The 27527-nt window shown below is 39.6% G+C and overlaps 3 protein-coding genes across 3 annotated transcripts in view; 1 reads left to right on the plus strand and 2 right to left on the minus strand.

The window, feature by feature from the left end:
* The window catches only part of CPN1 (carboxypeptidase N subunit 1), a 472336-nt gene that overhangs the window by 161747 nt on the left and 283062 nt on the right, over positions 1-27527 (minus strand). The window lies entirely within an intron of this gene.
* Positions 2555-9096, plus strand: FAM25A (family with sequence similarity 25 member A). The gene is made up of 3 exons (XM_069067197.1): positions 2555-2713; positions 8339-8413; positions 8924-9096. Exons 1-3 carry the CDS (start codon positions 2641-2643, stop codon positions 9043-9045), a joined length of 270 nt encoding a protein of 89 aa, XP_068923298.1. The 5' UTR covers positions 2555-2640; the 3' UTR covers positions 9046-9096.
* Positions 23409-27527, minus strand: part of GLUD1 (glutamate dehydrogenase 1) — a 42773-nt gene continuing 38654 nt past the window's right edge. The window contains exons 12-13 of the mRNA XM_069067198.1: positions 25848-25910; positions 23409-24929 (exon numbers count right to left, since the gene is read on the minus strand). Of these exons, the coding sequence (XP_068923299.1) occupies positions 24810-24929; positions 25848-25910 (183 nt within the window). The 3' untranslated portion in view covers positions 23409-24809. The remainder of the gene's footprint in view (positions 24930-25847; positions 25911-27527) is intronic.

The raw sequence follows: 27527 nt of genomic DNA on the forward strand, positions 1-27527 counted from the left end.
CCTGTCCCTACATGTATCAGTGTTTCAAAGTCTAAAAAACACTTTACAAACTTCATTTCATTTGCCCATCACAACTCCTCTGTGAGTTTGGTGCTCTTACCCCCATTTTTTAGTCAAGAAGACAAGGGTTCAGCAAGGTTAAGTGATTAGACCAGAATCATGTAGCTGGTAAGTGTCTGATATGGGGTTTGAATGCAGGTCTTCCAGACTTTAGATCTGGAGGTCTTTTTTTTAATTTATGTTTTGGAGGGTAATTAGGGTTAAGTGACTTGCCCAAGGTCACATGGCTATTTTTTGTGTTAAGTGTCTGAGGTCGGATTTGAACTCAGGTCCTCCTGATGGTGCTCTATTCACTGTGCCACCTAGCCGCCCCCTAGATCTGGAGTTCTTTACCCAAAAGCTGGGTAAGAAAGACGATTCTTGTTCAGTTACTGGGTCTCTGGAGTCCCTTCCTACTCAGAGATTTTAGGTAACCTCTTTGGGTTGATTTACTTATTGGTAAAATGAGGATCTTGGTATATACAACATGGCATGATGGAGAAAAAAACAGATTTGGAGTCCCAGGAACCGAGTGATCCTATGATTTTGGCTTTGCTCATTATTCCCTGCGTGACCTTGTGAAAGTGACCATATCTCTAGATCTCAGCTTCTTCATGTTGGAAATAAAGGAATTTGAGCAGATAATTACTAAGGACTTAGTAAGGAGATATCAATAATATTTCATTTGGACCAAAAGCTTCCCTTTCTTGAGGCCTTTGGTATACATGTGCTTTGGTAGCTCTGGTGAGTTTCCAGAGGATGACAGAGCAATCATGATTGGAGAGGGAAGCTCACCAGACAAGGAGAGTAGAGATTCCCATCAGCTAAGGAGTCTAGGGGTGGGGAGGTAGCTAGCAAGGGTAATGGTCAGGAGAGAGGCAGCCAGCAGTCTCTTCAGAGGTCCCAGGCAGGTAAATCTGGGGTCCTTAGAGCTCTAACTTTCTATGACTTGGAAAAGACCTGTAGAAGTCCTTGTACGTGGCAACAGAGTCAATATGCCACCAATTCTGAAAAAAGAGGACAAAGGGAGAGACCAGTAAATTATACATCAGTTGGCTTCACCCCAGTACCTCCAGATTATCAATAGGTAATGAGTTATACCAAGATAAGCTTTGCATGTAGGCAGAGAGTAAATTAAGTAGAAGTATCTCAAGGGCACAAAGTCTCTGTCTCCAAAACTCTTCCTTTATTCACTTTCCTTTTGCTGGTAAATTCCTGAAACATCTTTAGGGTAGTGATTTCCAACATTTTTCATATGAAAAAATTCACACATTATCCACATGATAGCAATTACACTGTCAGTACCTGTTGTTTGAGAAAATACATGATGAAATAAATGATTAGCATATAGCTTTGATATATACGTATATATGCATTTAGGTACCATTTGCAACAACCCAGAGGTTAAGAAATTCAACAGTAAGTAGTTACTGAACACTTAATATGCTTCAGGCACCATGTTGGATTCTAGGGATAAAAAGGTAAAAAATAAACAGTTCCTGCCCTTGAGTGATTTATATTCAACAGAGATAAAAAAAAAAGGTACAAAATTAATACAAAGCAATACATACAGTGGTGGTGGTGGTGGTGTGATTGGGGGGAGTCAGAAAGGCCTCCCTCATAGAAGATGGCACTTTGACTGAGGGAGCACAGGCTTCCAAGGTAAGGAAGAACATTCCAGGCACAGGAGACAGCCTGAGCAAAGGGGAGAGACAGAATGTTGTGTATGGAGGAATACATGACCTGTAGGTCAAGTTTTTTTGGGGGGGTAAGAGTAAAGGGGAGTAATGTACTCTAGCTAGGCTGGAGTTAGAATGAAAGGCTTCAAATGCCAACATCCATATTTTTGTCTGTGACATGGCAGTATCAATATTGGATCAATGGAGTGGCTAGGTGGTGCAGTCATTAAGCACCAGCCCTGGAGTCAGGAGGACCTGAGTTCAAATCCAGCCTCAGACACATAACACTTATTAGCTGTGTGACCTTGGGCAAGTCACTTAACCCCAATTTCCTGCCTTCCCCCTCCAAAAAGCAAATATATATATATATTGGATCAATATGGATCAGAGATAAGAGAAGGGAGAAGCTGAATTCGTTTTTTGTTGTTGCTGTTTGGATTCTTTTTTAAGGCAATCAGGGGTTAAATGACTTGCCCAGGGTCACACAGCTAGTAAGTGTCTGAAGTCAGATTTGAACCCCAATCCTCCTAACTCCAGGGCTAGCCCTCTATCTACTGCCCCTGGATTCAGTTCTGAAATCTGCTCCCATAGAAGTGTTTAGAGGACATAATCATGCCTGTGCTGAATGTGAAGGTCCTGGTACAGTGCCTAGCACATAATAGGCTCTTTTGGATTGTGAATATACACTTACCATGAGTAGAAGGGCTTTGCTCAAGACCCTGAGGAATCAACCTCCATGTTTTCCTCCACCCCCTTTGATGCTTCAAGGATTAATCACCACCTAATCCTCCTGACTCCTTTAAGGTGACACCCATTGCCCCATGGACATTTGGAGGAGCCCACATCTGCCTATAAAAAGCCAGGGCTAAGAGGAAGGTGTACAGTATTCATCTCACTCCTCAGGAATACAACAGGTAGAACCATGTTTGGAGGCTTAGGGAAGCTTGCCGCCGAGGGTCTGGCCCACCGGGCTGAGAATGCTACTGAAGAAGTAGGTAAGTAACATTACCCCCCAAAGTATTCTCCATCTGAAAGGGGCAGGGACAGTAGAGGTAAGTGGATGGGTTAGGGAGTCTAAGAGGCTCTGGGATTGTTTCCAGAGAGGCAAAGGTGTTTTCATCTCACTTCAGTTTAGAAGAGGCCACAAACAGTTCTGACTGTCTGGGATGAAGGTTTTATTGGTTTGGATTCAACACCTTGTTATTTTTCCTTTATTCCATGGTTTTGGAAGAAAATGAACTAGCAAACAAATTCATCACTACATCTTTTGCTTCACTCAGTTATGATAAGAGAACAAAAAAAAATCATAGACCATTCTCTGGTCTGCTTTCCATAGTAGGGCTATGTGGGGAAGGGGAGGGGGAGAGTTAAGTCAGGTAGGGTTAGAAGTGCCCTGCTGATTACTCTTCAGAGAACCTTCTCTCCTTGGGGAGATGATAGTTGGTTTTAGGAAAGACTAGACCAATGATGCTGGCTGGCCTCAACCCCAGGCATCCCCCAACCAATTCTCTCCATTCCTCCACCTCTCCTTCCTTCTGGTAAATGTTGAGAGATTGAAAATAATCATTGAAAGACTCCAAAAGGAGGAGGCTTTTGTGAGAGTAATTGTAGAATCTGCTCAGACTGGCCTCCATTCACCACACAAACCTGTTCAACAGCAATGCCTGCTGGGGATGCCCTGGCTAATTGGGGACTTGGGGCCTGGTTGAAGAAGGAACCACGCTGCTCCACCTGAGTATGACTGGTTTAGAGAGTGCGCTGACGCTGCCCTCAAGGTGGCTAGCAATGGGCCAGGGAGAGACCAAGAGCACCTCTGTCTTCTCTGTGCCTTTGGTTCATGGAGCCATGGTCCATGGGAAGGAGCCTTGGGAGCCTTTAAAGCAATCTAGTTGCATGATCTTGGGCAAATCACTGAGCCTGTTTCTTCAGCTGTAAAATCAAGGGGTTGGTGGAGATGATTGCTAGCAACCTGTGAATAGCCAAGAATCTGTGAGATAACTTTACCAGTAGCTTACATTTTATGTACCCTGTTTCTAAAGTGCTTTCTTTGTATTCATCTTCAGGGAAGCTGACACTTAGATCCTTTAATGACTTGAAAAGATGACAGTCAATTTGAAACATGAGCTTCCCCCAAAAACTTTGATAGACATTTTGTTCAAAAGCAATCTTTTCTGATAATTTTGTAAACAAATATCCAAAGGAATTTTATTTTTACCTTGGAGGATGTTTTAAGGATTTGTACTTGAAGAAATGACTGATATTCTCCCCCTCCCTTCACTTGGCCTCTGTAACTAATTAACTATGGATATTTGAACAAATTAAAAAGTGGATTGACAAGGTAAGTAAAAAGCCACCCTGTGTAGTAGAGCTGGAAAAGGCTGTAGGGTAAAGGAAGTAACTTATGATGAAACAGAAAGCCTATTACAGACAGATGGTCTTTGAATTTAAATAGTGTCTTTAATCTAAAAAGCTCCAGGGATACTTTCTATTATTCTTTTTTTTTTCAGCCAAAGAAAAACAAAGTTTATTAAAGATCTGCCATATTGGGTAGACTTTTAAGGAATCCTCACATTTGTAATGCTAATGTAAGCAGGTCAGATTGAATCTGAGCTCCTTAATGGAGGCCAAGATGAATCTTACATATAAAAACTGTGGGAAGGATCTAGGGTTGGCCAAAGGATGGGACCTAAATTCTTTTGGGGTAAGGCAAAGGTCTCAGCTTCTGAAACTGGCAAGGGGTGTAGAGCTGTCCCTGCCTCTCTGGATCTTGTTAAGGGGCTCAGACTTCAGAACCTGGCCGATGCCAGGTCCAGTCGGCTAGAGACCTTGGATTCCCTCAGAAGCTGGTACATAGCCTGAGCGGTCATCTGAAAGTTGATGGCTTGGACCCTGGAGGAGACAAACCTGGAAAGGATGTTGAGTAAGCAAGGACCAAACAGGCACAAAAGGAGTATAGAGAAAAGACAATTTCCCTGAAGGGAATTAAAGATCACCATGAAAAGGGCATGTTTGATAGGAGAGGTTTTTGTGGTCAGATATCCTTTTCTTTCTGAATTGCTCCATGGGCATGTAGAACATGGAAAGCATATTTTGAATCAGTAAAAACTTTTACTCTTTTATTTTCCTATAGCTCTAGGGCTCAGGTGGGTGCTAATAATTCTGCCTTCGGGGGAGAGGTCCCAGGGGGCAGGGATTTGGCCTCTATGGTTTGGTGGAGGCTGACCACTTTGTACCTGGCTCTCTTAACCCCTTGTTCTGTGTACCACACTGTTTTGGGGTTCGGGAGTGTGTGGCACACCCAAGGAATTAGGTCAGGGATAATACTATACTTTAAATAAATGGGCTTCAGATGGAAGAGCTTTGAAATGAGCAGACAACCATATTCCTTTTCAATCATTTTTTTCATTGCTTTTTATAATGGTGTGGGGAGCAGGGGTAATCTGGGATTCGGCTTTCAAAGATATAGATTTCCTTCTCCTAATAGTCAGGCAGTCAATAAGGCTATTATGTGCCAAGCACTGTGCTAAGAACTAAAGACACAAAGAAAGAGGATGGAAGCCAGTTCCTATCCTCAAGTTGTTCAGAGTCTAATGGGAGAGATAACATGTAGAGAACATACAAACAAATACAAACAGACAAGAGATACACAGGATAAAAGAGAGATGATCAGCCGAGGGAAGGCACCAGCATTAAACTGAGGTGGTGAGTAATAGGGGAAGGCTTCTTGAGAAGGCAGGATTTAACTGGGCCTTAGAGGAAACCAGGGGTGCCAGGAGTCAGAGATGAGGAGAGAATCACAGGCCAGTGAAAACACCTCGAGTCACAAGATGGAAACTCTTGTCCCATCCATTCTTTCAAGAGTCTCAGTAATGTCGAGAGATGTGGATGGGAAATGGAGCAGAGCCATTTTCTGAAGATTCTTCCCGGCCCTGTTGGTATGACAGAGATTCAGATACTCATCTTTGTGGAACTTCTTATCACAGTTTCTTTGAATTGGAAGAAACCTCTGATACCATCTAGTTCAGGCCATACGTGAACCACAACCTTCTATCACCCCTAATAAGTGCTTATTCAGCCTTCTCTTGGAGACCTCCAGAGAAGAGAAGTCACTAGTTCCCAAGGCCACCCAGCATGCTTTTGGATAGCTCCTATAGTTAGAAAGGTTTTTCCTTAGGAGGAGCCTAAATTTGCCTCTGGGCAACTTCTTCTTACTCCTTCTTCTATGGGGGGATGGGGTGGGGGTACAGCAAGCAGAATAAGTCTCTACTTAAGTATAATCCTTGAGTTGAGGATGGACTAGTCCAATGATTTGGGTTTTTTTAAACCAACTTTATTCTCAATTCTGGGATACTGCCTCACAATAAATGAAGAAATACAGGCGTCTGGGAACTTCATAAAAAGAAGCAATTTGAAAGACTTGAGAATTCTGAATAACACAATGACTAACCGTGATTCTATAGGACCTCTTGACAGAGAGGTAATAGACATCAGTCAGGCAGTCAACTTGAATTTATTAAGTGGCAGTGACTGTGTGTCAGGCACTGTGCTAAGTGATAGAGTTACAAAGAAAGGCAAAAACCAGTCCGTGTTCTCAAGGAGCTCACAGTCTAATGGGGAAGACAGCATGCAAACAATTATGTGCAAACAATTACGTACAAACAAAATGTAGACAGGATAAACTGGGGGCAGTTTCAGAAGGAAGGCTCTAAGATTAAGGAAGACTAAGAAAGTCTTTTTATAGATGGTGGAACTCTAGTTGAGATTTGAGACACACATTTTTGATCATAACCAATATAAGAATTTACTTTGCTTGACAATACTTAGTTGTTATAAGTGTTTAAAAAAAAGTGCATCTGTGGCAGTGAACTATTTTCATAGTTATTGGGCCATACTAAAACAAAGTAGTCAAAAGAAATGTAAACTCTATAACTTAAGTATATTTGAGATTGATAGTCTGATCAGTTCAACAAGGAGCCTGAAAGGGATTTTTTACCAAACAACCAACCTGTGGATAGAGATGCCTTACTTGTTACTAGGAGGGAGGATAAAGTTCTGAATATTGCCAAGGATCCAGAGGAAATGTCCTAAGACAAAGGTAAACTGAGATGAGAATCAACTTACTAAAATTTAAACTTAAAAAAGTTTGTAGGGAGCCGCTATTTTAAATCATAGGTTGTTTTGTTAAAATTGTTCTGTTCATAGAGTTAGAGAGATCTTTAATATTTTGAAACCCCTTTGACATTAGAGTTTTTAATTTATTGTTTTCTTAGATCTGTTTATCTGTCTCTAACCTATAATCTCCTATTCTCCAGACTTCTATCTCCAATTGCCCATTAGACATGTTGAAACAGATATCCCATACACATCTTAAATTCAACATGTCCAAAACGGAATTCCTTGTCTTTCTTCTGCCCTCCCCTCTTCTGCCTTCACTGTTACTAGTATGTACTAGTGATGTCCTGCTTCTATGCCACCATCTTGGCTCTGCCCCTGGACTAGTAATGTCAAGGGCAACCATCTTCGCAGTCACCCAGCCTTACTTCATGCCTCACTTTCTCTCACCCACCTATCCAGCATGTTGCCAAAGCCTCCATAATATCTTTCCTCGAATACCCCTTCTTTCTTTCACTACCACTACCCTGTGCAGACCCTCATCTCCCACACCTGGACTATTGCAATGGATCACCGTATGTCCTCCTTGCCACGTCTCCCCTCTGTAGTCCATCTCCTATTCATCTGCCAAAGGGATCTTCCTAAAGTGCAGATCTGACCATGTTACTGCCCCACTCCCCAACCCCAATTCAATAAACTCCCGTGGCTCCCTATTACCTCCAGGATCAAAGATAAAATCTTCATAACTTCACCCCTCCTACCTTTCCAGTTTTCTTTTACATGATTCCCCTTTCAAACCACACCCCCTCTGCAATACAGTGACGCTGGCCTCCTTGCTTTGTCTCCTGACTTTGGTAGCATTTTCACTGTCTGTCCCCATGCCTGGAATTTTCCCCTCCTCATCTCTATAGCCTAGTCTTCCTGGCTTCCTTCAAGTCTCAGCTAAAATCCTGCCTTCTACAAGAAGCTTTTTTAAAAATCCTCCTCAATACTCAAGCCTTCCTTCCATTGATTACCTTCAATTTATCCTGTTTATGAAATATCCTGTGTAAATGTGTATACGAATATCAGCATATATGTATATGCATGCATATTTGTGTATGCATACACACATTATTAATAATTATATAGATACATACCTTATTTGCATATAGCTATTTGTAAGTCATCTCCCCCATTAGATTAAGAACTCCTTGAGAGTAGGTACTATCTTTTGCCTTTTTTTTAAATCTCCATAACCTGGAATAGTGCCTGGCACTCAATAGGTATTTAATAAGGGCTTGTTGACTTGCTTATTTTTGCAATAAACGGACTCATTTGTGAATTAATCATATTGAATTAGTCTGTAAAGAGAGATGGAAACAAAAGGTCAACAAAAATCTTTTTCCCTGGGAGGTTATTTCTATCATATTATATATTTAACATTGTAATCTGTTAGTTTAGGGTTATACAAAGTTGTAGGAATTTAGGACCACTTATTTCAGTTTTGTTTTCTCTTTTCTTTCTAGTCCACAAGGCTGAAGAAGTAGTCAAGGAAGTGGTCAAGGAAGTAGTAGAACACGCCAAGGAAGCTGGTGAGAAAGGTATGAGAAATTCTAAACTAAAGAATTTAAGGATAAGCAAAGCCAAATATAAGGTGGTATGGCTGAAGTGGGCTCAGAAAGTTAAATTCTCTATTCTCCTGAATGTCACCAGCCTTTATTTTGGCATAATTTTTCTTGTTACTCATATCCATGAGATTGTCTTAAGGTTTTTTTATGTCCATAGAATATGTTATTTTAAAAAATCAATCAGGAAAAAAAATGCATTGGAGAGATAGGCAAGCTTTACAAACTTAATTACTTATAGGATACTTAAAACTAAGTAGAAGGACTTTGATAGGATGAGGAAACAGTATTGGCTTCTCATTGCTGATCCTTGGGTTCAATTTGGTAAAGAAAAAAATCATTAACAGGATAATTTCAGAGTAACAGACAATTTGTATGGTATAATTAATTCATAGGGACCTGCTAGGTCTTATGCCATACTACAAATAAGAGAGGCTGAACAATATTTCTTTACTCATGCCTTCTTCCTCTCTTTATCCTCAAAAGCCATTGGAAATGTTGTCAAAGCTGCAAAGGAAACTGAAGAAAAAGCTATGAAGGAGGTGACCAACAGAGTGACCAACACAATAATGCATGCCACCGAGGGTCTGAACAACTTGGGACAATGATCAGCACTGCCATCACAGCCTAAGCACAATTAAAAAAGCCATGTGACCTTCTATTTTGTGTACTGGTTTCATTGCTTACCATTGGCAAAGAAATTAAGAGAAAGTCTTTACCTCCATCTAATGATTCAAATCCCTCAAATTACCAAGTAACAACTCATGGTACAGTGGGAAGGGCACTGGATTTGTGTCCAAATGACCTGGTTCAAATACTTATGCTGCCACTAAATTTGTGACCTTGGGAGGGTTGGGTGGGATGGCTCCTAAGGTTACTTTTAGCTATAAATCTGTGATCCTATGAGTTCCTGTGCATTTGACATTCTATGTATTGGAAGAGGGGCAACAGTTTGACTGTACAAACAAGTAATTATGTTTCTTTCCTAGACAGGTTTTTCCAATACAACTCCTTTAGGATTTCTAGCATAGATGTTCAACATTTCTTAACAAATTTTCAACTCCAACTTACAAACTAGGCAAGTAGCCACCAACACCCCAATATTTGAAGGTGAACCTCAGCTATTGCTTATATTTTGGTTCTTATTGTCCAAGGTGTTCTTTAAAAATCCTGTTGGGAGATTCTGGCATTATTTCAATATAATCTGCTAGGTGGTGCTAGATTATAACCTAAGCCTAACTCCAAGGTGGTATAACAGAGTTGGACTTGGAGTCAGGAATTCTGTAACCTCAGACATTTAACAGATGTGACACCAAGCAAGTCACTTAACCTTTCTCAGTTTTCCCATCTGTAAAATGGGAATAATAATAATAATAATATAATAATAGATTCCACTTCCCAGGGTTGTTGTGAGGATCAAACGCGATCATATTTGTAAAGGGCTTTGCAAACCTTAAAGTGCTATGTAAATGCTAGATTATTATTACAGAATCTGAATTTTGCTATTACCCATTAATTACACAAGAAGAATTGGAAGATAAGTAATATGGAGTATTTTCCTACCCTCTTACACTTTTAGAGGGAACCGGTAGCTTGTAAACACTTTTTTAGTTGATGACTTTTATTAGCAGCTTTTCATTGCTAAGGAGTATGAAGCCTAAGGGAAGCTAGGGGGTGCCATAGCGCATAGCATGGCTGCCCTAGAGAAGATTCATCTTCCTGGATTCAAATCTTGCCTCAGACTCTTACTAGCTGTGTGACCCTGGACAAGTCACTGAATCCTATTTGCCTCAGTTTCTTCACCTGCAAATGAGCTGGAGAAGGAAATGGCAAACCACTCCAGTATCTTTGCCAAGAAAACCCCAAATGCGGTCATGAAAAGTTGGACACGACTCAACAACAATGCAGCCCAAGCTATTTGCAGGTGTGGAAAAATTAAGATGCTACCAAGGAAATGGATTAGGGCATCGGTGGGAAGGCAATGTGGATAGGAAGAACATTGGATTTGTAATCAGCCAAACTAGGTTTGAGCCCTGGCATTCCTGTTTAGTAGCTACGTGACCCTGGCCAGGTTTATGTAACTGCCCAGCCATCTGGGGTATTTGTATTTCCCACCTTGAAGGATAGTTGTGAAAGACAAAGGACAAAGTATAAGCAAATATTTCAAGGCTCTCCCATCTCTTCATTGTGTGTACTCCTCTATAACTTAATTTTTATGTAAACCTCCCTAAATGACAAAGTCCTAAACAATCTCTCAGTTCCTTGACTTGCCAACCCTTCAGGACTCTGCAAGTTTTAAATTAGCCAGAAAAGGCATAACTGTTTTTCTTTCCCTTTTGAGATGCTGTGCAGGTTAATGACCATCTCTGTTAAAAGCCTTAGGAAAAACAGGATTAGTGAGTAAAGACTATTCACCTTACAAAGAATAGTATAACCAGCCTTTTCTATCAGTAGCTACTTGCTTAAGGGCTCAACAAAAAGAACTTTGGAGCATTTTAAGGCATATGTAACAGTTTTTGCCTTGGTCCTGTCTAAATTCCTATGTTTACAGACTTCTATAAAATCCTTTATCTGATTAGTTAGCTTCTGTTCAAAGTACAAGGTAGACTGATAAAATGCAATTTATTTGCTATACAAATGAGTATTGTCTTCCAAAATAGATATCTCAGGATATGTGCATACTAATGTATAGACTGAGTGTTTTTTAAGGAGCCTAGGAACTGGAGTTCTCCTCCCCCATTCGCACCAAAAAAGCAAACAAAAACCCATTAGCACCCAGTTTGATCGCCCACCTCCTGTCTTATATGTGACTTTGGGTAGATTCCAAAAACCAAATCCCTTCTCATTCCTCTGAAAACAAGAAGATATTTCCAGCAGTGGCATGGCTGGAGTAAGTGGGTATCCTTCTAGAAGTCACTTTGAAAGAGGATTTACTTTAGCTTCACCTGGGATAAAGGTGAGGAAATTAATTGCAGCCCAATGAGGTTTCATGATTTGAGGAAAGTCACAAGAACTGGCCTAGAAGAGCTGAAATTTGAGGTCCCATGACTCCAAAGCCACTGTCACATCATGCTGTCTCTCCGCTTACCCTCTGTATTCTCATAGGTGATTCTCTAGCTGGGTGGTGCAATGCATAGCCATGAAGATCTGAGTTGAAATTCTGCTTCAGACACTCCCTATCCATGTAACTTTGGGTAAGGCATGTAAGGTACCCCATGCCTCAGTTTCCTCATCTGTTAAATGGGGAATCCTAGCACCTACCTCCTAGGGTTGTTGTGAGGATTAAATAACATATTTAAAGTGCTTTGCAAACCTTAAAGCACTATATAAATGCTATTATTATTTTTACTCTTTTGCTCATGTGGTCTTTTTTTGTTGTTATATTAAGCAGCCTCTCTGCTTACCTCCTGGCTAATTAGCTGTAGCCCTTTCTTGCTTTGATATAGTTTAGGATCAGGTCCTAATTGACCCCATACCCTGAGGCAGTATGCAGCCAAACAAACATTTCTAACCTTGAACTTTCTCATTAGAACTCTTTTGGAACTGAATGTAGCCCCAACGTGCTCCCCTAGGGGACTTTTTCTTAGGCATCTTTCGAAACACAAAGCCATGGAATCCTTTCAAATGTTTTGGTGGTCAATCCTGTGATCTGGTGAGTGCTGTTTGTAGTCTGGTTTATTGGCTAAAGGTACTCTGCTGATCAATTTAAATGTTTATTCCCTAACCTACTCCTATTTCTGGATCTAAGAACTTTGGATAGCTCAGATCCTTTTAAAAATTGTCTGCAGTTTCTAAGGGTAAAGGTTAAGATTGTTAAACTCTGCTCAGGTTGGCTTAAAGCCAATGTAAATAGTAAAGACTGTAGTCGAGTTACCTGTATTCTACTTTTTTTTTTTGATGAAAAAGATCAGTTTAACAAATAACTATCTGTTAGATTTTCTTTTGAAACTTGAACCTAAATACTACAAAATCAACTTAATGTTACAACTTTTTTTGCAAACTAGATAGTGTATTTATTGTGAATCAGACATATAAATATACCTAGACAATTAATTCAAAGCTATATCCAAGCCAATGATAAAAAAAAATCAACAGTTCATATCACAGAAACTCAAGAGACTTCAGAGTCAATCTAGTCCATTTCCTACTTAAAAGCATGAATTTCTTGACAGTTATTTAACCTCTTCTTTAAAAAATCTTCTAGAGATAGAGAACTGACCACCATCTTCAAACTGATCCATTCCATTTTCAGGTAGCTTTCATTATTATATTTAGCCTTAGCTCTTTAGGGAAAGGGGAAAGGAGGGGTCAAGTCAAACCGGTCTAAGATAACATCCATATAATTTTTTTGGAAAAATCTTGTTTTTTCCCAATTGCATGTACACATAATTCTTTTTTTGTGTGTGCTTTTTGGAGGGCAATTGGGGTTAAGTAACTTGCCCAAAGTCACATGGCTAGTAATTGTGTCAAGTGTCTGGGGCTGGATTTGAACTCAGGTCCTCCTGACTCCAGGGCCAGTGCTCTATTAATTCCTAAAACCACTGAAACAAATAGTTATACCTCTCCCCTATGTCTTCTAAACAGAATTATTCTAGGGCGGTTTCAAGTCCTCTTACTATCCTGGTCACTTTCCTTAGTATATACTAATCTTTTCAACATTCCTCCTAAGAGGTGGAATTCAGAACTAAGCTAGATATGATCAAAGAAAAAAATTTATAATGAGACTATCACCTTGCTAAAATATGCACACATATCCAAACCCACACCCATATGCTTGGAGATGTGACAATGTGTTATATCAAAATTGTGATATGTCGAAGATGAAGTGAGCCAGGATTTCTGAATGCATGCTCTATCACTGGAACCCCATGCTCCCACTGGTACTCACTGCCTTTCATCTAATTGCTAGGACCTACCCAATTCTTCTATTCCCCCACCTCGTCCCCCATTTCCTATCCCATGCCATTTATTCCCCTAACTACCAGTAATTTGTTTCATCCAACATGAAAGCTTTCTCTCCACTTGTGTCATTGGTATGCATCATAAACACACACTACTGTACAGTATATACCATTGCCTCAAAAGCCATTGTGGTACTTCAGAGCCTCAAACATTTTAAGAGAAGCTAATGCAGTTTTTAAAGTGTTTGTAAGGTTGTGATTATATTTGCTCTTTTGTGGTTGCCTTATGATATGGTCAAGGGATAAAGACTCCAATTCTATTTGGAAAAGTGACCAAAACTCCATGACATTATCTTTCTCCAAAAAGAGACATTAGTGCTGGATAATAAAATTAAATGGGACAGCACCGAGATACTTGACAAAAAGAAAAGGGAGACAGATTATAATAGGACCAAGAACTTCTGACAATACTTTAAATGGGGTAACCCTTTCAGTAAATAAAGAACACAGCATGGGCAGCTAGTTGGAGCAGTGAATAGAGCACCAGCCCTAGAGTCAGGAGGACCAGAGTTCGGATCTGGCCTCAGACACTTAACACTTACTAGCTGTGTGACCTTGGGCAAGTCACTTAACTCCAATTGCCCTCCAAAAAGAAAAAAAAAGATCACAGCAGAGTGAAGCAATTCATATGGAGGCTAAATAAGGTTCCTAGGCCTAACTACAAATCAAGTAGCATTTATTAAGGGCTGGGGACATAAAGAAAGGAAGAAATAGTCCCTATCCTCAGAGAGTTTACAATCTAACAGGAGAGAAAACAGGTGAACAACTATGTACAAGGAAGAGGCTAAATTAGAGGTGATCTCAAGAAGTCTTTAGCTTAAGGGAGATCAGACTTTCTTATAGAATGTGGAATTCAATGTGGGGTCTAAAGGAAACCAGGATGAAGAGACAAGGGTGGAGAAAGTTCCAGTAATGAAGGAAAATAAAAATGCCCAATCAGGAGATGCAGCATCTTATGCAAGAACAAGAAGGAATTACATATGCATTATAGAGTGGTGGGAGAGGTGGCATAGAAGACTGGAAAATAGAAGGGGGCCAGGCCATTAAGGGCTTCGAATGCCAGAGGACTTTATCTTTGATCCTGGAAGTGATGGGAACCGCTGGAATTTACTGAATGTGGGAGAGTGGGGGTGGGACATGGTCAGACCTGTGCTTTAGGGGGATCACTTTGGTTGATGAGTTTGAGGACAGACTGGAATGGGGAGAGACTTGAGGTAGAAAGTTATTGCAGTAGTCCAGGCCTGAGGTGATGGGGGCTGGTCGGGAAGAGAGTTTGTAGGGAAGATGTGGATGAGAACAATGTGTTCCAATGGCTGTGAAAGCAGTGGAAGCAGGTGCTTAGAGCTTGGTCAGACATCAAAGAGGCCAAGGTCATTCAATGCATTCTGGGCCATCACTAGTTGTTTTAACTTTTGTCCTGCTACTGGACTTCTGTGACTCTGGAAGACAGTGAGACTGACAATTTTGTGCAACTCTGCTTCACTTAAATCCAATTCACATGCAAGTCAAGACACCACATCATGGGGTGGTATCTTTGGTCCTCTTTGAAAACAAAGGAAAAACAACAATGAAAGCAAAATCTACAAGCTTTGGCAATCACTTGGATGTAGGGCATGAGAATATGGAGTCAAGGAAGACATCTAGGCTGTGAGCCTGGGTGACTGGAAGGAGGGGGGTGGTATATCACACCACAATAATATAGATGGTAGAAAGAAAGGTGGATTTGAAGAAAAGATGAGCTTCTTTGGACATGTTGAGTTTAAGATGTCGACGGGACATCCTCTTACAAATGTCAGATGCTAGACTGTAGATCAGGGCAGAAGTTAGGGCTGGACAAATAGGTATGAGAATCATCTGGATAGAAATGATAGTTGAATCTACAGGAGCTGATGAGATCACCACGCAAAATAGTCTAGAGGAAGGAGGGCCCAGGACAGAGCCTTGGGGAACACATCCTTTTAATGAGCGTGACTTGGATGACTATCCAGCAGCTGAGAAGGAGTAAGTCAGACAGGTAGGAGAACCAGGAAAGACCAATGCTCTGAAAATCTGCAAAGATTAGAGAATAAAGGAGGTGATTAACAGTGTCAAAGGCTACAGAGAAATAAAAAAGGATAAGAATTTAGAAAAGGCAATTATATTTAGCATTTAGATCTTAACTTTGAAGGGAGGAATTTGGGCTGAATGAGTTGATGTGATCCAAAGCTAGACTGCGGAGTTGTGAGGTTGAGAGAGAGACAGACAGAGGCAAAGAGAGACAGAGAGAGGCCGGGGGGAGGGAGAGAGAGAACTTCAGGGACATAATTGTTGGAGTCTTCTCAAGGACTTTAGCCTGAAAGAAAGCATGTGGGATGAGAGCAAGCAGGGATGGTCGGATCAAATGATGGGGGAAGACATGGGCAGTTGTCGGTAGCAGGAAAGGAGCCTGGGAGCCTCCATCAGGGAGAAATGGAAGATTGGTGTGGAAGGGGATGACAGAAGGAGTAATCTGAGAAGATGGGATGGAATGGGATCATTTGTGTAGAGGCGTTTGCCTCACCAAGGAGAAGGGCCACCTTTGAAGGCATCAGAGAAATGGGATATGAGGATGGTTGGAAAGTATGGAGGCAGGGGAGCCAAGGGTTGCTTTGCTGCAGTGAGAGCCTGGTTGGAATTATGTTAATATAAATTTTCTGTACACTCAGTCATGGTTTTGTGATTTTCTCCCGCTTTCTTCTCAAGTATATGTGTAACATATGGTGGGAGTAACCTGAGGTTGGAGTTTGCCAGGGCAAGATCTTTGATAGGAAAAGGAGGCAGGTGCCTTGAAAGAAAACAATAGGACAGTGTAGAATTCAACTGCTTCACCAATGGGTCAAGATGGGGAAGGGACAAGAATATAGCCAGCCTAGGAGGTGATGGCTGAGGGGTTGAGGGACCGGAGGTCACAATGGGGACAAAAAACAGAAGGAAAGATGGAATGAAGGGTTATTTTATCTGTAATTTCAGTTTATGAATATGAAAGTAGAGCATTTGAGTGATAGCAAGATCTAAGGTGGAACTAAGTATGTAGCTGAGGTGGGGTGGAGGAACAGGTCATGGGAAATGAGAAAAGTCAAGGAACTGCGAAGTTAGGGTATTTGAGGGAATATCAACATTGTCAAAGTCTCCTGTTACGAGGGCAGGAGATAATGATTATGAGCCAGGCACTGACAAAGTTAAGAGTGTCAGTAGGTAAGATACCAGAATCTTGATTGGGGAATACGTATGGGTTGAATGAATCTAAAAGGCGGAAAGGTAGCAGAGGGAATACTAGAGGTAGCAAAAGCTAGGTAATGAGTAGGATGCCTTCACCACTCTCAGTGACTGGAAGTGCATGGGGGAAAAGTGTAAACGATGCTGGCCAAGGATGCCGTGCCATCACTGGGGAGTCCAGGCTCATAGAGTACATGTCAAATACACAAGCATATACCTCTTGCTGTGTGTGCCAGGCCCAGCAAAAAGGAAGACTGAAGTGAGCCAAAATACCTGATCCAGGAATCAGGCTGATCCTAGATTAAGTTAGCTCTGGGTTTTCCAGTGGACAGTCCATACTGTCCAGTCCTGGTTTTCTCTGTGATGCAGCTCTAAATCAGAGCCTGCCTGATATCCTGAGATCCAGAGCTCTGCCCAATTCTGGGATTTTAGCCAGAAGGTGTTAGCTCACCCATATATTTTAGATACTATTCATATGGCTTGGAAATCATCAAGGACATTGATAACCATCAAGGCCTACTTGACATCACTGTCTGGCATCTTGAAACTGAACAAAGCAGTATTAGAAAACTTTGTGACCATCTTTCCAGATTGTTTAAAGCAAAAAAAAAAGATCTTTCCAGACTGTTTAGGGGTGGCCAGGTGGCGCAGTGAGTAAAAGCGCCGGCCCCGGAGTCAGGAGACCTAGGATCAGTTCCAGCCTCAGATACTTGGCACCCACACAAAATAACTAGCTGTGTAACCTTGAGCAAGTTACTTAACCCCAATTGCTTTAAAAAAAAAAAATAAGAAAAAAAGAAAACTTAGTGACCTATAATTACCTTGTTTCATTACTCTATAAAAACCTTGCTTATGTTATTAATAAAGGAATTGATTGCATTGATTAATCTCGCCTGGACCACGATTATTTTTGCACTTCCACAGTCTAGTAGTCATTTGAGAGCTGGCATAAAAGACCACTTAGAGTGAGCTCTACAATTGGCGCCTGGAACAGAGATCTGAAAGAAGGTTTGAGGGAAGTGGCTTTCTTGGGACTCTGGAGTGAAGAAATCCTCACAGAAGATGCACCTTAGTGGCCCCAGCGTCATGGTAAGAGGTTAAGGAAGTGATATAGCAGTTTTAGGGCTAAATAAGAACTGGGCCCCCTAGAGAAAGCTTGTAGCAGTTTTAGGGCTAAAAGAGTCACCAGGCTTAGTGTTAGATGAGGGACTATGAGGGACATTAAGATAAGGACCTGGTCTCAGTACCATCAGGAGAAAATGGGACAGGTACAAAGTGAAAGTAGAGACCAAGAAAACTATCTAAGACTGTTAAAAAGAACAGTAAAAGAGAATTGGGAGCCAGTCAGGAGACAGAGGAGAGATTTATGGAGGAAGGACTCCAGCATTTCCCTATTTCTGCCTTTTTTTTATGGAATATTTTACTGATATGTTTAACATCAGAAAGGAAAGTGCCAAAGGTAGCTCAAACTATTCAGTGTGATGCAGCTGTCTCTATTAGAAACAGAGAAGAAGAAAAGTATCAAGTAAGTCTTTCCTGGCCTCCGTTACCATTCTGGAGTGCCAAACAACTTTTAATTTTTTCAGATCTCCTACAATTCTCTGAGCTTTTGGATCCATTCTGTTATTTTCTGTAACTATTCTGCTTTGGTTTTGTGTCGTTGTGTGAAAGTGTGTGAGAGTATTTTGTCATTCTACAAGATTTAAAATGCAGCTGGACTGCTGGACTTTCCTTGGAATGTTATTATCTTTTTCACTCCCCCTCCCTTCTTGCCCACCAGAACACAAGTGGCAGGCTGGAGGGGAAGGAGTAAAAAGGAGAAAAAGTATTTTATTATATGATGGTTATGGCAAAAGTATAGGAAAACTGTCAGGTTAGAATTAGAAAGAAACAAAGTATGTGTGGTTTTAAAGGGGCCTTAATCAAAGTCTAGCAGAAAAGATGACAGTAGGAAAGGCAAGAATTGTGTGAATTAGTGTCACTCCTAACTTGATGCTAAAGATAAGTCAGAATTTATTATACTATTTGGCACTACGGCAAACTGGAATATTGCTAAGATCTAATAAAGAAACATTTAAAAGGTGAAAGCTTCAAACTCCCCAATTTTGGGGAAGTAGAGACAAGGTGCACCTCTGGGATTTCCAGAGTCCCACTCCCCCTAAATGGCAAGTTAAAATCTTTCCACTCTAAGAAATTTTTAGGAATAAAAAGCACTAAAGTTTACTGATATACAAGTTAAAATTAGCTGAAAACATTTTACAAAAATTTATTCAAGCCTCTCATCCTAGATCAGATTATATAGTGCTGTAGAATAAAAGGGAATTTGATTTCCCTTCCCCTATCTGGCAAAAAGAAGGAGGCATACTAAATTTATCAAGGACCCCACTAGTAACAGCCACACATTTCTAAATAAGCAAGATGAACCTCTCCATCCTAACCCTCTAAATATACAGACTCTGCAGCTATGAGAAGAGAAAAACCTCTGTACTTAATAAGCCCAATTTACTATCAATAATTTTTGCAAATGATTTAAATATACAATTAATATTATAATGTTATTGTGTTATTATTGGTCTTCCTAAATTGTAGTAAAATTCAATTATATAGTGAAAATTGAGGGATTATTTGTTAAGTCAGACATAGTGTTAGATAAAGTTGAAACTATTAAAGAATTTCTGCAAAAACAGTTATGTCATTTACGTCTTATGTTTGTATCTGCCATGTAGAAAACCTGGTATTTACACCTTTACCTGTAGTTTAAGAGGAAGTTACAGCTAAAACAATTTGGCTACAAGATATGAAAATTATTACCTAAGTTACTTCACTGTTTTTATGCTAAAACCTAAAGTTGTTCATTGATTATGGTGTGTAGAAAGGAGACTGGTAAAAATCTTATTCTGCTCGTTCAGAACATTCCTTCTTCATGTATGCTAAGCAGGGGCATCACTATTAATCCTTCCCCCAGTCTCTCCTGCTTAGAATCCATATCAATTTTCCTTATGTTGTAAAACTGCAAAAGCTTCTAATCGGCAAGGTCATTCAGCCTGGGAATTTGTTTTAGTTATGTAGTTTTTAAATGAACCTAACTTGCTAAGAAGTTGCAAAAGATTAAAAAGGATTTCAAACAATTGGCTTTTATACCAGGACAAGTTTAAATTTGAGAAAGAAAAATGTTAATGCTATCCCTTAAGTATGAGGGACCTAGTATAAATCTTTTATTATTACAGCTTCATGAGAATAAATTTAACTGTAATTTGGCTATGAGCTATGATTGGTGAAAATTGTTGTTTAAGATAAAAAAGCACTTAAGACTATATTTTTTCTATGATCAAAGCAAGAAGTCAGTAAAACATATGAACTCTTTTGTGTTAACTTTATGGGAAATTTAATATTACTTTCCCTCAAGAATTAGAACATGTATAGAAATTTTTACAAATTACTTAAGGCTCACCTTAAGAAGATTCTAATTTTAATAGCTTTTAAGGTACTGCGATCAGATTCAATTACTATACCTTTCCTGGCTAAAACACTTTTTAATATCTAAAGAATTCTGCAATCAACTAAGAAAATTAGTTTGTTAATAATCCTTTGGGGATTTATGTTACTTAAAGACATTTTACACCAACTTAATTTAAAAAAATTTTTTTAGAGCTTTTGCTCTAAAATATACACAGAGCTAAAGTGTTATAAGTTTTTTTTAACTATTTTCTTTTACAAAAGTTTGATGATCATTTAGAAATCTTTTTTTTTTTTTTTTTCTTTCTGGAGGGCAATTGGGGTTAAGTGACTTGCCCAAAGTCACATGTCTAGTAATTGTGTCAAGTGTCTGAAGCTGGATTTGAACTCAGGTCCTCCTGACTCCAGGGCCAGTGCTCTATTCACTTTGCTACCTAGTTGCCCCGATCATTTATAAATCTTAAAACTAGAAATATAACCTACTACATTGATTCTAATAAGTATAAAGTTATTATTATTTACTTTGCTTCTGCTTAGAATACAAAGCTTTTAGCTATATTACTGTTAAATGATTTTTTTCTTCCCCCTTTAATATTGTGTCAGATAGCAAATATTCAGTGTACAACATATCAATACTGCTAAGCTTAAACACACACAGAATACAGATCTTTTTAACTTTTCAGAACTCACTAACTCTCATAAGACAGGGGTCACAACCTATTTAGCCTATATTACAGCTCATTCTTTACTTCTTGGACCTCTTTCTCAAAATAATGTGACCTTGATCAAATAGTTCTAGTTTTTTTACAACTCTTTTTTCCCCAAATATTCATAGAGCTTTGTTATCTCACTCTTATTTTCATCAAAACGCATATAACCTAAGTAAACTATTCCCTGTTACTAGGGAACAAGCTAGACAGATCACTAAAAACTGCCCTTAAGTACTCCTCCAGTTTCCCTTTAGACCTGGGAAGCCGTAAAAATGTAATTAACCATATGTTACAGTCTTTTGTTTCTATGGATATTCCCAAACTATTGAAATCTGATAATGCTCTCACCTACACTAGCAAATCATTTCAATCTTTCTGTGATCATTTTCAAATAAAATTAATTACAGGCATAACCCTTACAAGTCCACAGGTCAAGATATTAAAAGCTGTTTATATTATAAAGGGGGGATTTAGACCAATACACCATAGAGGCAATTAGCTAATGCTTATACACCCTAAATTTTTTATGCATCACTAAAATTGAGTATACACTGGCAGTAAAACAATGTGAAAAGGTGCATACTCCCCCAAAATAAAGGTAATGTGGGGCTCTATTACTGTGGGGGCAAGGCTGTGCTTATATATTTCACAGAAGCTATAGAACGACCAGTGAGTGTCCCAGAACAGAAATGTCAGGATGTGTACTCCAAATCATCCTAAAAGATGAAAGAGCTCCAGCAGTAGAATCAATCACAGAGACAGAACATGGGAATAAAGAGGAGGTCTCTTAATGCAGCCACTACACAAAAAAGCTGTGGCCACATGGGGGCAGATGGTACATTTATTGTATCAAGCCAAAGAACTGAAACCCGTTACCCTAGGATTTCTGTTTCTTGCTGTGATCACTCTGATTTCAATACAATCTGAACTGGTTATATCCTGATTTCAGTCCTGAGACACATATCTATGTATGACTCCTATGTATGGATTACTTACATTAATTGTGATCTTACTCAATGTATATTTCATTTGCTTTTTCCAACTAATTTTGACTCATGCTTGGTATTTAACGTCAGGGGGATAGGCATTACAGAAAATTTCTAATCTCTTAAAAAGGGGGAAAATATTTTGTCATTGTCAGATTTCTTGTTATTAGACTGCCCTAATATTATTGATAATTTCAACCACTGTGTCTGCATTTCTCTACAAAGAAATCCAAACTGCACAATGCTAGCCAATTTTCATAAAATGTTTCTGTAGCCTTTAAGACACAACAGAATATAGATAAGGATCTTTTGTATAAGATCAATGTATTAGAATCATTAGTATTCTATTTAGGTGATGAGTTAAAAGCATTAAAAACTCAAATGTTACTTAGATGTGATTAGGTATATACATATATTTGTGTAACTCTTTTACCATATATTAGCTCTGATTCTAATGTTTTTGGGCAAAATACATGCCAAACTTCTTGGTGCTTGGCATGATTCAAATATTACAAATTATATCAGAAAACATCCAGAATAGTCATTTTTGGAACTGATCTGGGAACATTGTCAACACAATATATTCTACATTGTTAAAGTTATCTCCTTTTAATTTGATGTCTATGATTTTACGTATTTTACCTGTATTTATTACTGTATTATTCCTTTCTATGTTTAAAACCATTCTTAACTCAGATGTATGAACACAACTTTTAAGGGTCAGGATTTATATTAGAATGTTACTTGTATAAATTGTAATCTCACAATGTATTATTAGAGGTTTTTTCCCACTAATTCATCTCATACCAATCTACAGAAGAGCATATCTTAGTTTGATCAGGGAAGCTTTAAAACATAAAAGGTATTTTATTCATAGGGCTACTATTAGGAATCATATCTTTAGTTACTTTAGTTTCAACTGATACACTTTTGGTTGTGTCTTTACAGTCCACAATTCACACTACCCGGTATGCTTAAGAACTAGCAAAAACAGACAATTCCTCTCTCAATGAATTTACACTCTAAAGAGAGAAGACACCATGTACAAGGGAGCTGATAAGGAAGGGAAACAGGGTTTTGTGAGGGTGAAGGTACTAAAACCAAGGCGTGGTGGCCAAATCTGGAGAATGAAGGCTGGCTGGTCTAGGCCCTTCTTCAACGTGGAGGTTCCAGGAAGAAATCAATAGAATAAAGACACAAGGGTGGAAGAAGGCAGCAGCTGAAACACAGTAGCAAGATGAGAATTCCAGAGGGTACAATAGAAGGGCTAGTTAGATCACAAAATGGGATGTTGGGGGGATCAGGGAAAGTCTTTGTAAAATGATAGCCAGGGTTTCAGAATTGCTGGGATGGGGGGGTATGATGGAGTGAATTATACTAATCATTGAGGAATGACATCAGGGAGATAACTTGGGAAGGTGGGGGGTGTGGAAAGATGGGAAAGGAAGCAGGGAAGCCCAGGAGAATGAATCAGTATTGAAGAGGGAACAGTGAGGCTGGGCCTTCTCACAATTACAGGGTTCCAGGTAGGGCCTCACCAAACACTGAGGTGGCCTTAGGTGAATATATTGAAATATACAATTAGATATGAAATTTTTAAAAAACATGGAAAAGAAACAGTAGGTTTGAAAAAAGATGAACTTTTAATAACCGCTTTTTATCAACCTGTTAAGTCATACAGTTACAAAGTAGTTAGAAAAAAAAACCATGAAATTTCAGTGATTTTTTTTTTCCCATTAAAAAAAACAGGGGAGACGGAAAATTCCTTCACTATATAAATAATATCTGGCACTTCATTGGGACTCTTAGACAAAAGGCCTTCCCCAAATAACCCCAAAGAAGTGAACTTGTCCAAAGCCAAACAAAACCACCAGATCTGACCCAATTTTGTGTCAAGGGCCACTTTGTTAGGCTTGATTATATTCAGAATGTGAGGTCTCTAAATAAAGAGAAAATACAAAGACTTCCAGAGACCAAGTCATTGGCCATTATTTATTGCCTCCACCTAAGGCCCAAATGACAAGGCCAAAATTGTTTCTGGTTAGACTTCATATTTTGATTCATTTTTCAACGAGGCACCATAATACCTAGCAATTTGAGATCTGATCAGATCTCAAAGCAAAACAAACCAAAAAACCCCACCTAATTTTTATTATGATTAAGATTACTAAATTCACAGGAGTATGTCAGGATTATATTTAGCAAAGTTCAGAATATTTTTAAATGTTAAAGGAAAAACAAGCCCCATTCATTGGTCAAGAAATAAAGAGGAGGACTTGACTATTATGAACCGGATGTTAGTTTTTGCTAGATAACTGTACACAGTTGATAAACTATAAACGATACTGTTCTTTTCAGGTTATAAAAATACTAGCTTCTTTCATCCACATTTATAGGCATCTCACTGCTTGAGTCAAGGTTAGGTTTGATAAATGATTAAAGGCAATTCTATTACAGCAGCATGGTTTTTTCTTAAAAGGGGAGGAAAACATTGACTAAAGAGAAAACAGTCTATAATTCCACAAGTCAAATGGAGGTATTCTGCTGATGTAAAGTAACAATCTAACTCCCTGCAGGATGGCCATTCTAACTTCTGACAGTGACGTAACACTAGTCATAATAAGGCCCTCTGGAAAGTCTCAAGCAAGTTAGAGCATTCACCAAAATTGCAATGAGCGGGTAGTTAGTGAGGTGACCGCTCCCCTGCTGTGGCAGAGAGGCCTCCTGCGGTGGGGAGGCAGCCTCAAGAGCCAGCGGTATGCCCATATGAAGAAGGCATTTTACTGAGCAGCAAAATACACCAAATGGCCCTCAACTGAGCAAACTAGTTATCGTTAGACCCATGAGTCTGAGTTTAAAGAAAAAAAAGTTTAATTTTGACTGAAACTGGTTGGGAAGTGTCCACTACAGTAAATCATGAGGGAAAAGGTATTTCTGTGGTTACATGTAAACTTGTGATAGGCTGGAAGAGGAGGAAGAACAGGAGGTGAAGAGAATGCCAGGGTGGCCAGCACTGCTGACCCGCCTAGGTGATGGTCAAACCAGCTTCGTTATACACTTTGAAGATTTTCTCGATTGCATTAACATAAGCAGCAGTTCTCAAGTCCAGCCCCAGGTTATACTTCATGGCAGTGCGCATAATTTGCTGAAATGCAAAGTAGACAATGTGTCAAAATAAGCAACCTGGCCATTTGCCTTAAAAAGTTCACACAATTAACAAATAAGATATACACCAGCCTATTGTTGTTCACCCTTAATTAGTTTAATGACACAACAGCTTCACAGAATGACAGTCTATAGTTACTGAAGTAAAGAAACTTTATCAATCTATGGATGTTGTTCAGTTTCATGGCCCCACTTGGGGTTTTCTTGGCAAAGATACTGGAGTAGTTTGCCATTTCCTACTACAGCTCATGTTAGAGATGAGGAAACTGAGGCAGACACGATGAAGTGACTTGCCCAGGGTCACACAGCTAGTCTGAGGCCAGATTTTAACTCTAGAGAGATGTCTTCCTGTCTCCAGGCCCAGCACTCTGGCCCCTGGTGCCACTGAACTGCCTCATAATGCAAATAACTAAATTCTATGCAAACTAGGCTTTGAGATATTCCTGTACACATTTTTACCGTGCTTGAGAGCCCACGGGAGGCATTATGGACATTCTCATTTAGGCCAAAAAAGAAGTATAAAAACAAAAAAGCCCCATAAACAAAAGCCTATGACTCAAGGTAGACAAATGTTCCCATGTAACTCTCCACACTCCAGAACTAATGTGACATTCAAACATCAGGATTTGAAACAGGACTGGGAATCTAGAATCTTCACTGTCTGGAGGTTACAACCAGTTTCTTCTGTATCTGGTACATGTACCCTGGTTCTAGAACAAAATCACTTCAATGCCCAAGATAATTTTTTTTCCTAATGAATGGCATTGACATTTCAGGGCTAAGTCAATATAGGATCTAAAGGAACAATTTAAAGCAAGACTGTGTCTGTGAGACACTTTTGAGCTACGTTTGATATGACTGGTGGAAAACAAAACAGTATTGCTTTCTGCATACATACCCGGGCAGAACGCTCCATCGTATATGCTAACCCGGAGTGTACGATGTCCTTCTCAGATGCTCCCTACAAAGACAGAAAATGAATTTTATAAAATTACTCTTTTGTTGCCCTTTTGTTTCCCTGCTGCCGGCGAAAACAATTGGCGTTCGCCTGTAAGTACACTAGGACAGTTGTATGGCTCAATACTTGGTTATGAAAATACATAACTAAAAAACTGCCATAAAAGTATGTTTTTAATCAAATCAATATGTTTATTGGCGGGGGGAAGTCTTGACTGCAATTTGGTCATTCACCAGTATTTCTGCAAAAGTCAGGGGGATTTTTGTAATGTGGTTTTGGGAAGAAGGCTCCTCAAGCTTGAAGGCCATCTCCATAACTCTCCAAACTACCAACAGAAGAAGCTGTGACACATACGTTCTGTCCTATCTGAAGACAAATGTCCCTTTAAATAGGGCCACCATTCAAGAGAAGCACATGTAGAGCGAATGCATGTCTCACTACCTGACGTGGAAATTCTGTGACAACACACATAGTGCTGCTTTACCAAGTAGGAGGCAGTGACCAGGGCACCAGCTTTGGGAGTGATCCTGACGCTGGCCCTGGTGCTCTCAGTCTCAGGCCTGTCTACCAAGGGACAGAAAGAGGAGAGGAAGGAGCTCCCCCAGCTATAACTCTTATTGGTTCACAAGGTATTTTCACCTGTGTCCGCAGATCTGCAGTGACCCTATAACTACAGGTAACAATTAGCCTCAATGCATAGGTCAGAGAACCAAGGTTCAGAAGCAGACATTCTGGATACGTGGTCTGGGCCAAGTGGGAGAAGGAGAACTTGTCCCAAGGCCTCGTGACAGGTTCAGTGACTCAGCTCTGCCACCCGGCTTCTCTGACTACAGGAGAGGCTGTTGTTAGGCTCAAGGTCCATTTTATACCATCTTAAAGTCAAACAGTCCAATGACTTTAGGCGACTGAAATACTTAGGCTTGGGGAGGGAGAGGGGAGGAAGGTAAAGTGATTTGCTATGATCATATAAATAATTAATGATAATATTCTTTCAAAATAGTTTCCAGTGCAAGAATTTTCTCAATTTCTTTTTAAATTGGAGAACAACTGAAGTTAATGGATCTCAATCTACAATGGTTAAATTTTGGTCACCAGTTTATACAGAAAAAAACAGTCTTTGAGAGTTTAATCATACTATATGGAAGATAAAAACTCCTTTTTCTTTTTTTTTAATTTTGGAGGGGGGTAAGGCAGGGCAATTGGGGTTAAGTGACTTGGCCAAGGTCACATGGCTAGTAAGTGTTAAGTATCTGTTAAGTATCTAAAGCCACATTTGAACTCAGATCCTTCTGACTCCAGGGCTGGTGCTCTATTCACTGTGCCACCTAGCCTCCCCAAAACATCACCTTTTTCATCTGAGAAAAAAAGCAGACCACTACTATTTGCACCTTTAATTCCTCAGTTTTAATAGTACACACCAGTGCTATTTGCTATAGAGACTTTCAACTAGACTGAAGTGATAAAATGCAAATGTCTTTTTTATTTCAGTAATTAACATGTGCCACAGGAGGCAATGTTGAAAAGTCAATGGAGCTGGCCTCAGAAACCAGAAACACCTGGCTGGAAGAGCAGTGGCTGTGTGACCCTAGGCAAGTCACTTAACATCACAGTTCTAGGCAA

This window comes from Petaurus breviceps, unplaced genomic scaffold (genome assembly GCF_028583685.1).
Source record: "Petaurus breviceps papuanus isolate PSGF00001 unplaced genomic scaffold, PetGlider_PUasm1.0 90740, whole genome shotgun sequence".
In the NCBI taxonomy this organism is placed as follows: Eukaryota; Metazoa; Chordata; class Mammalia; order Diprotodontia; family Petauridae; genus Petaurus; species Petaurus breviceps.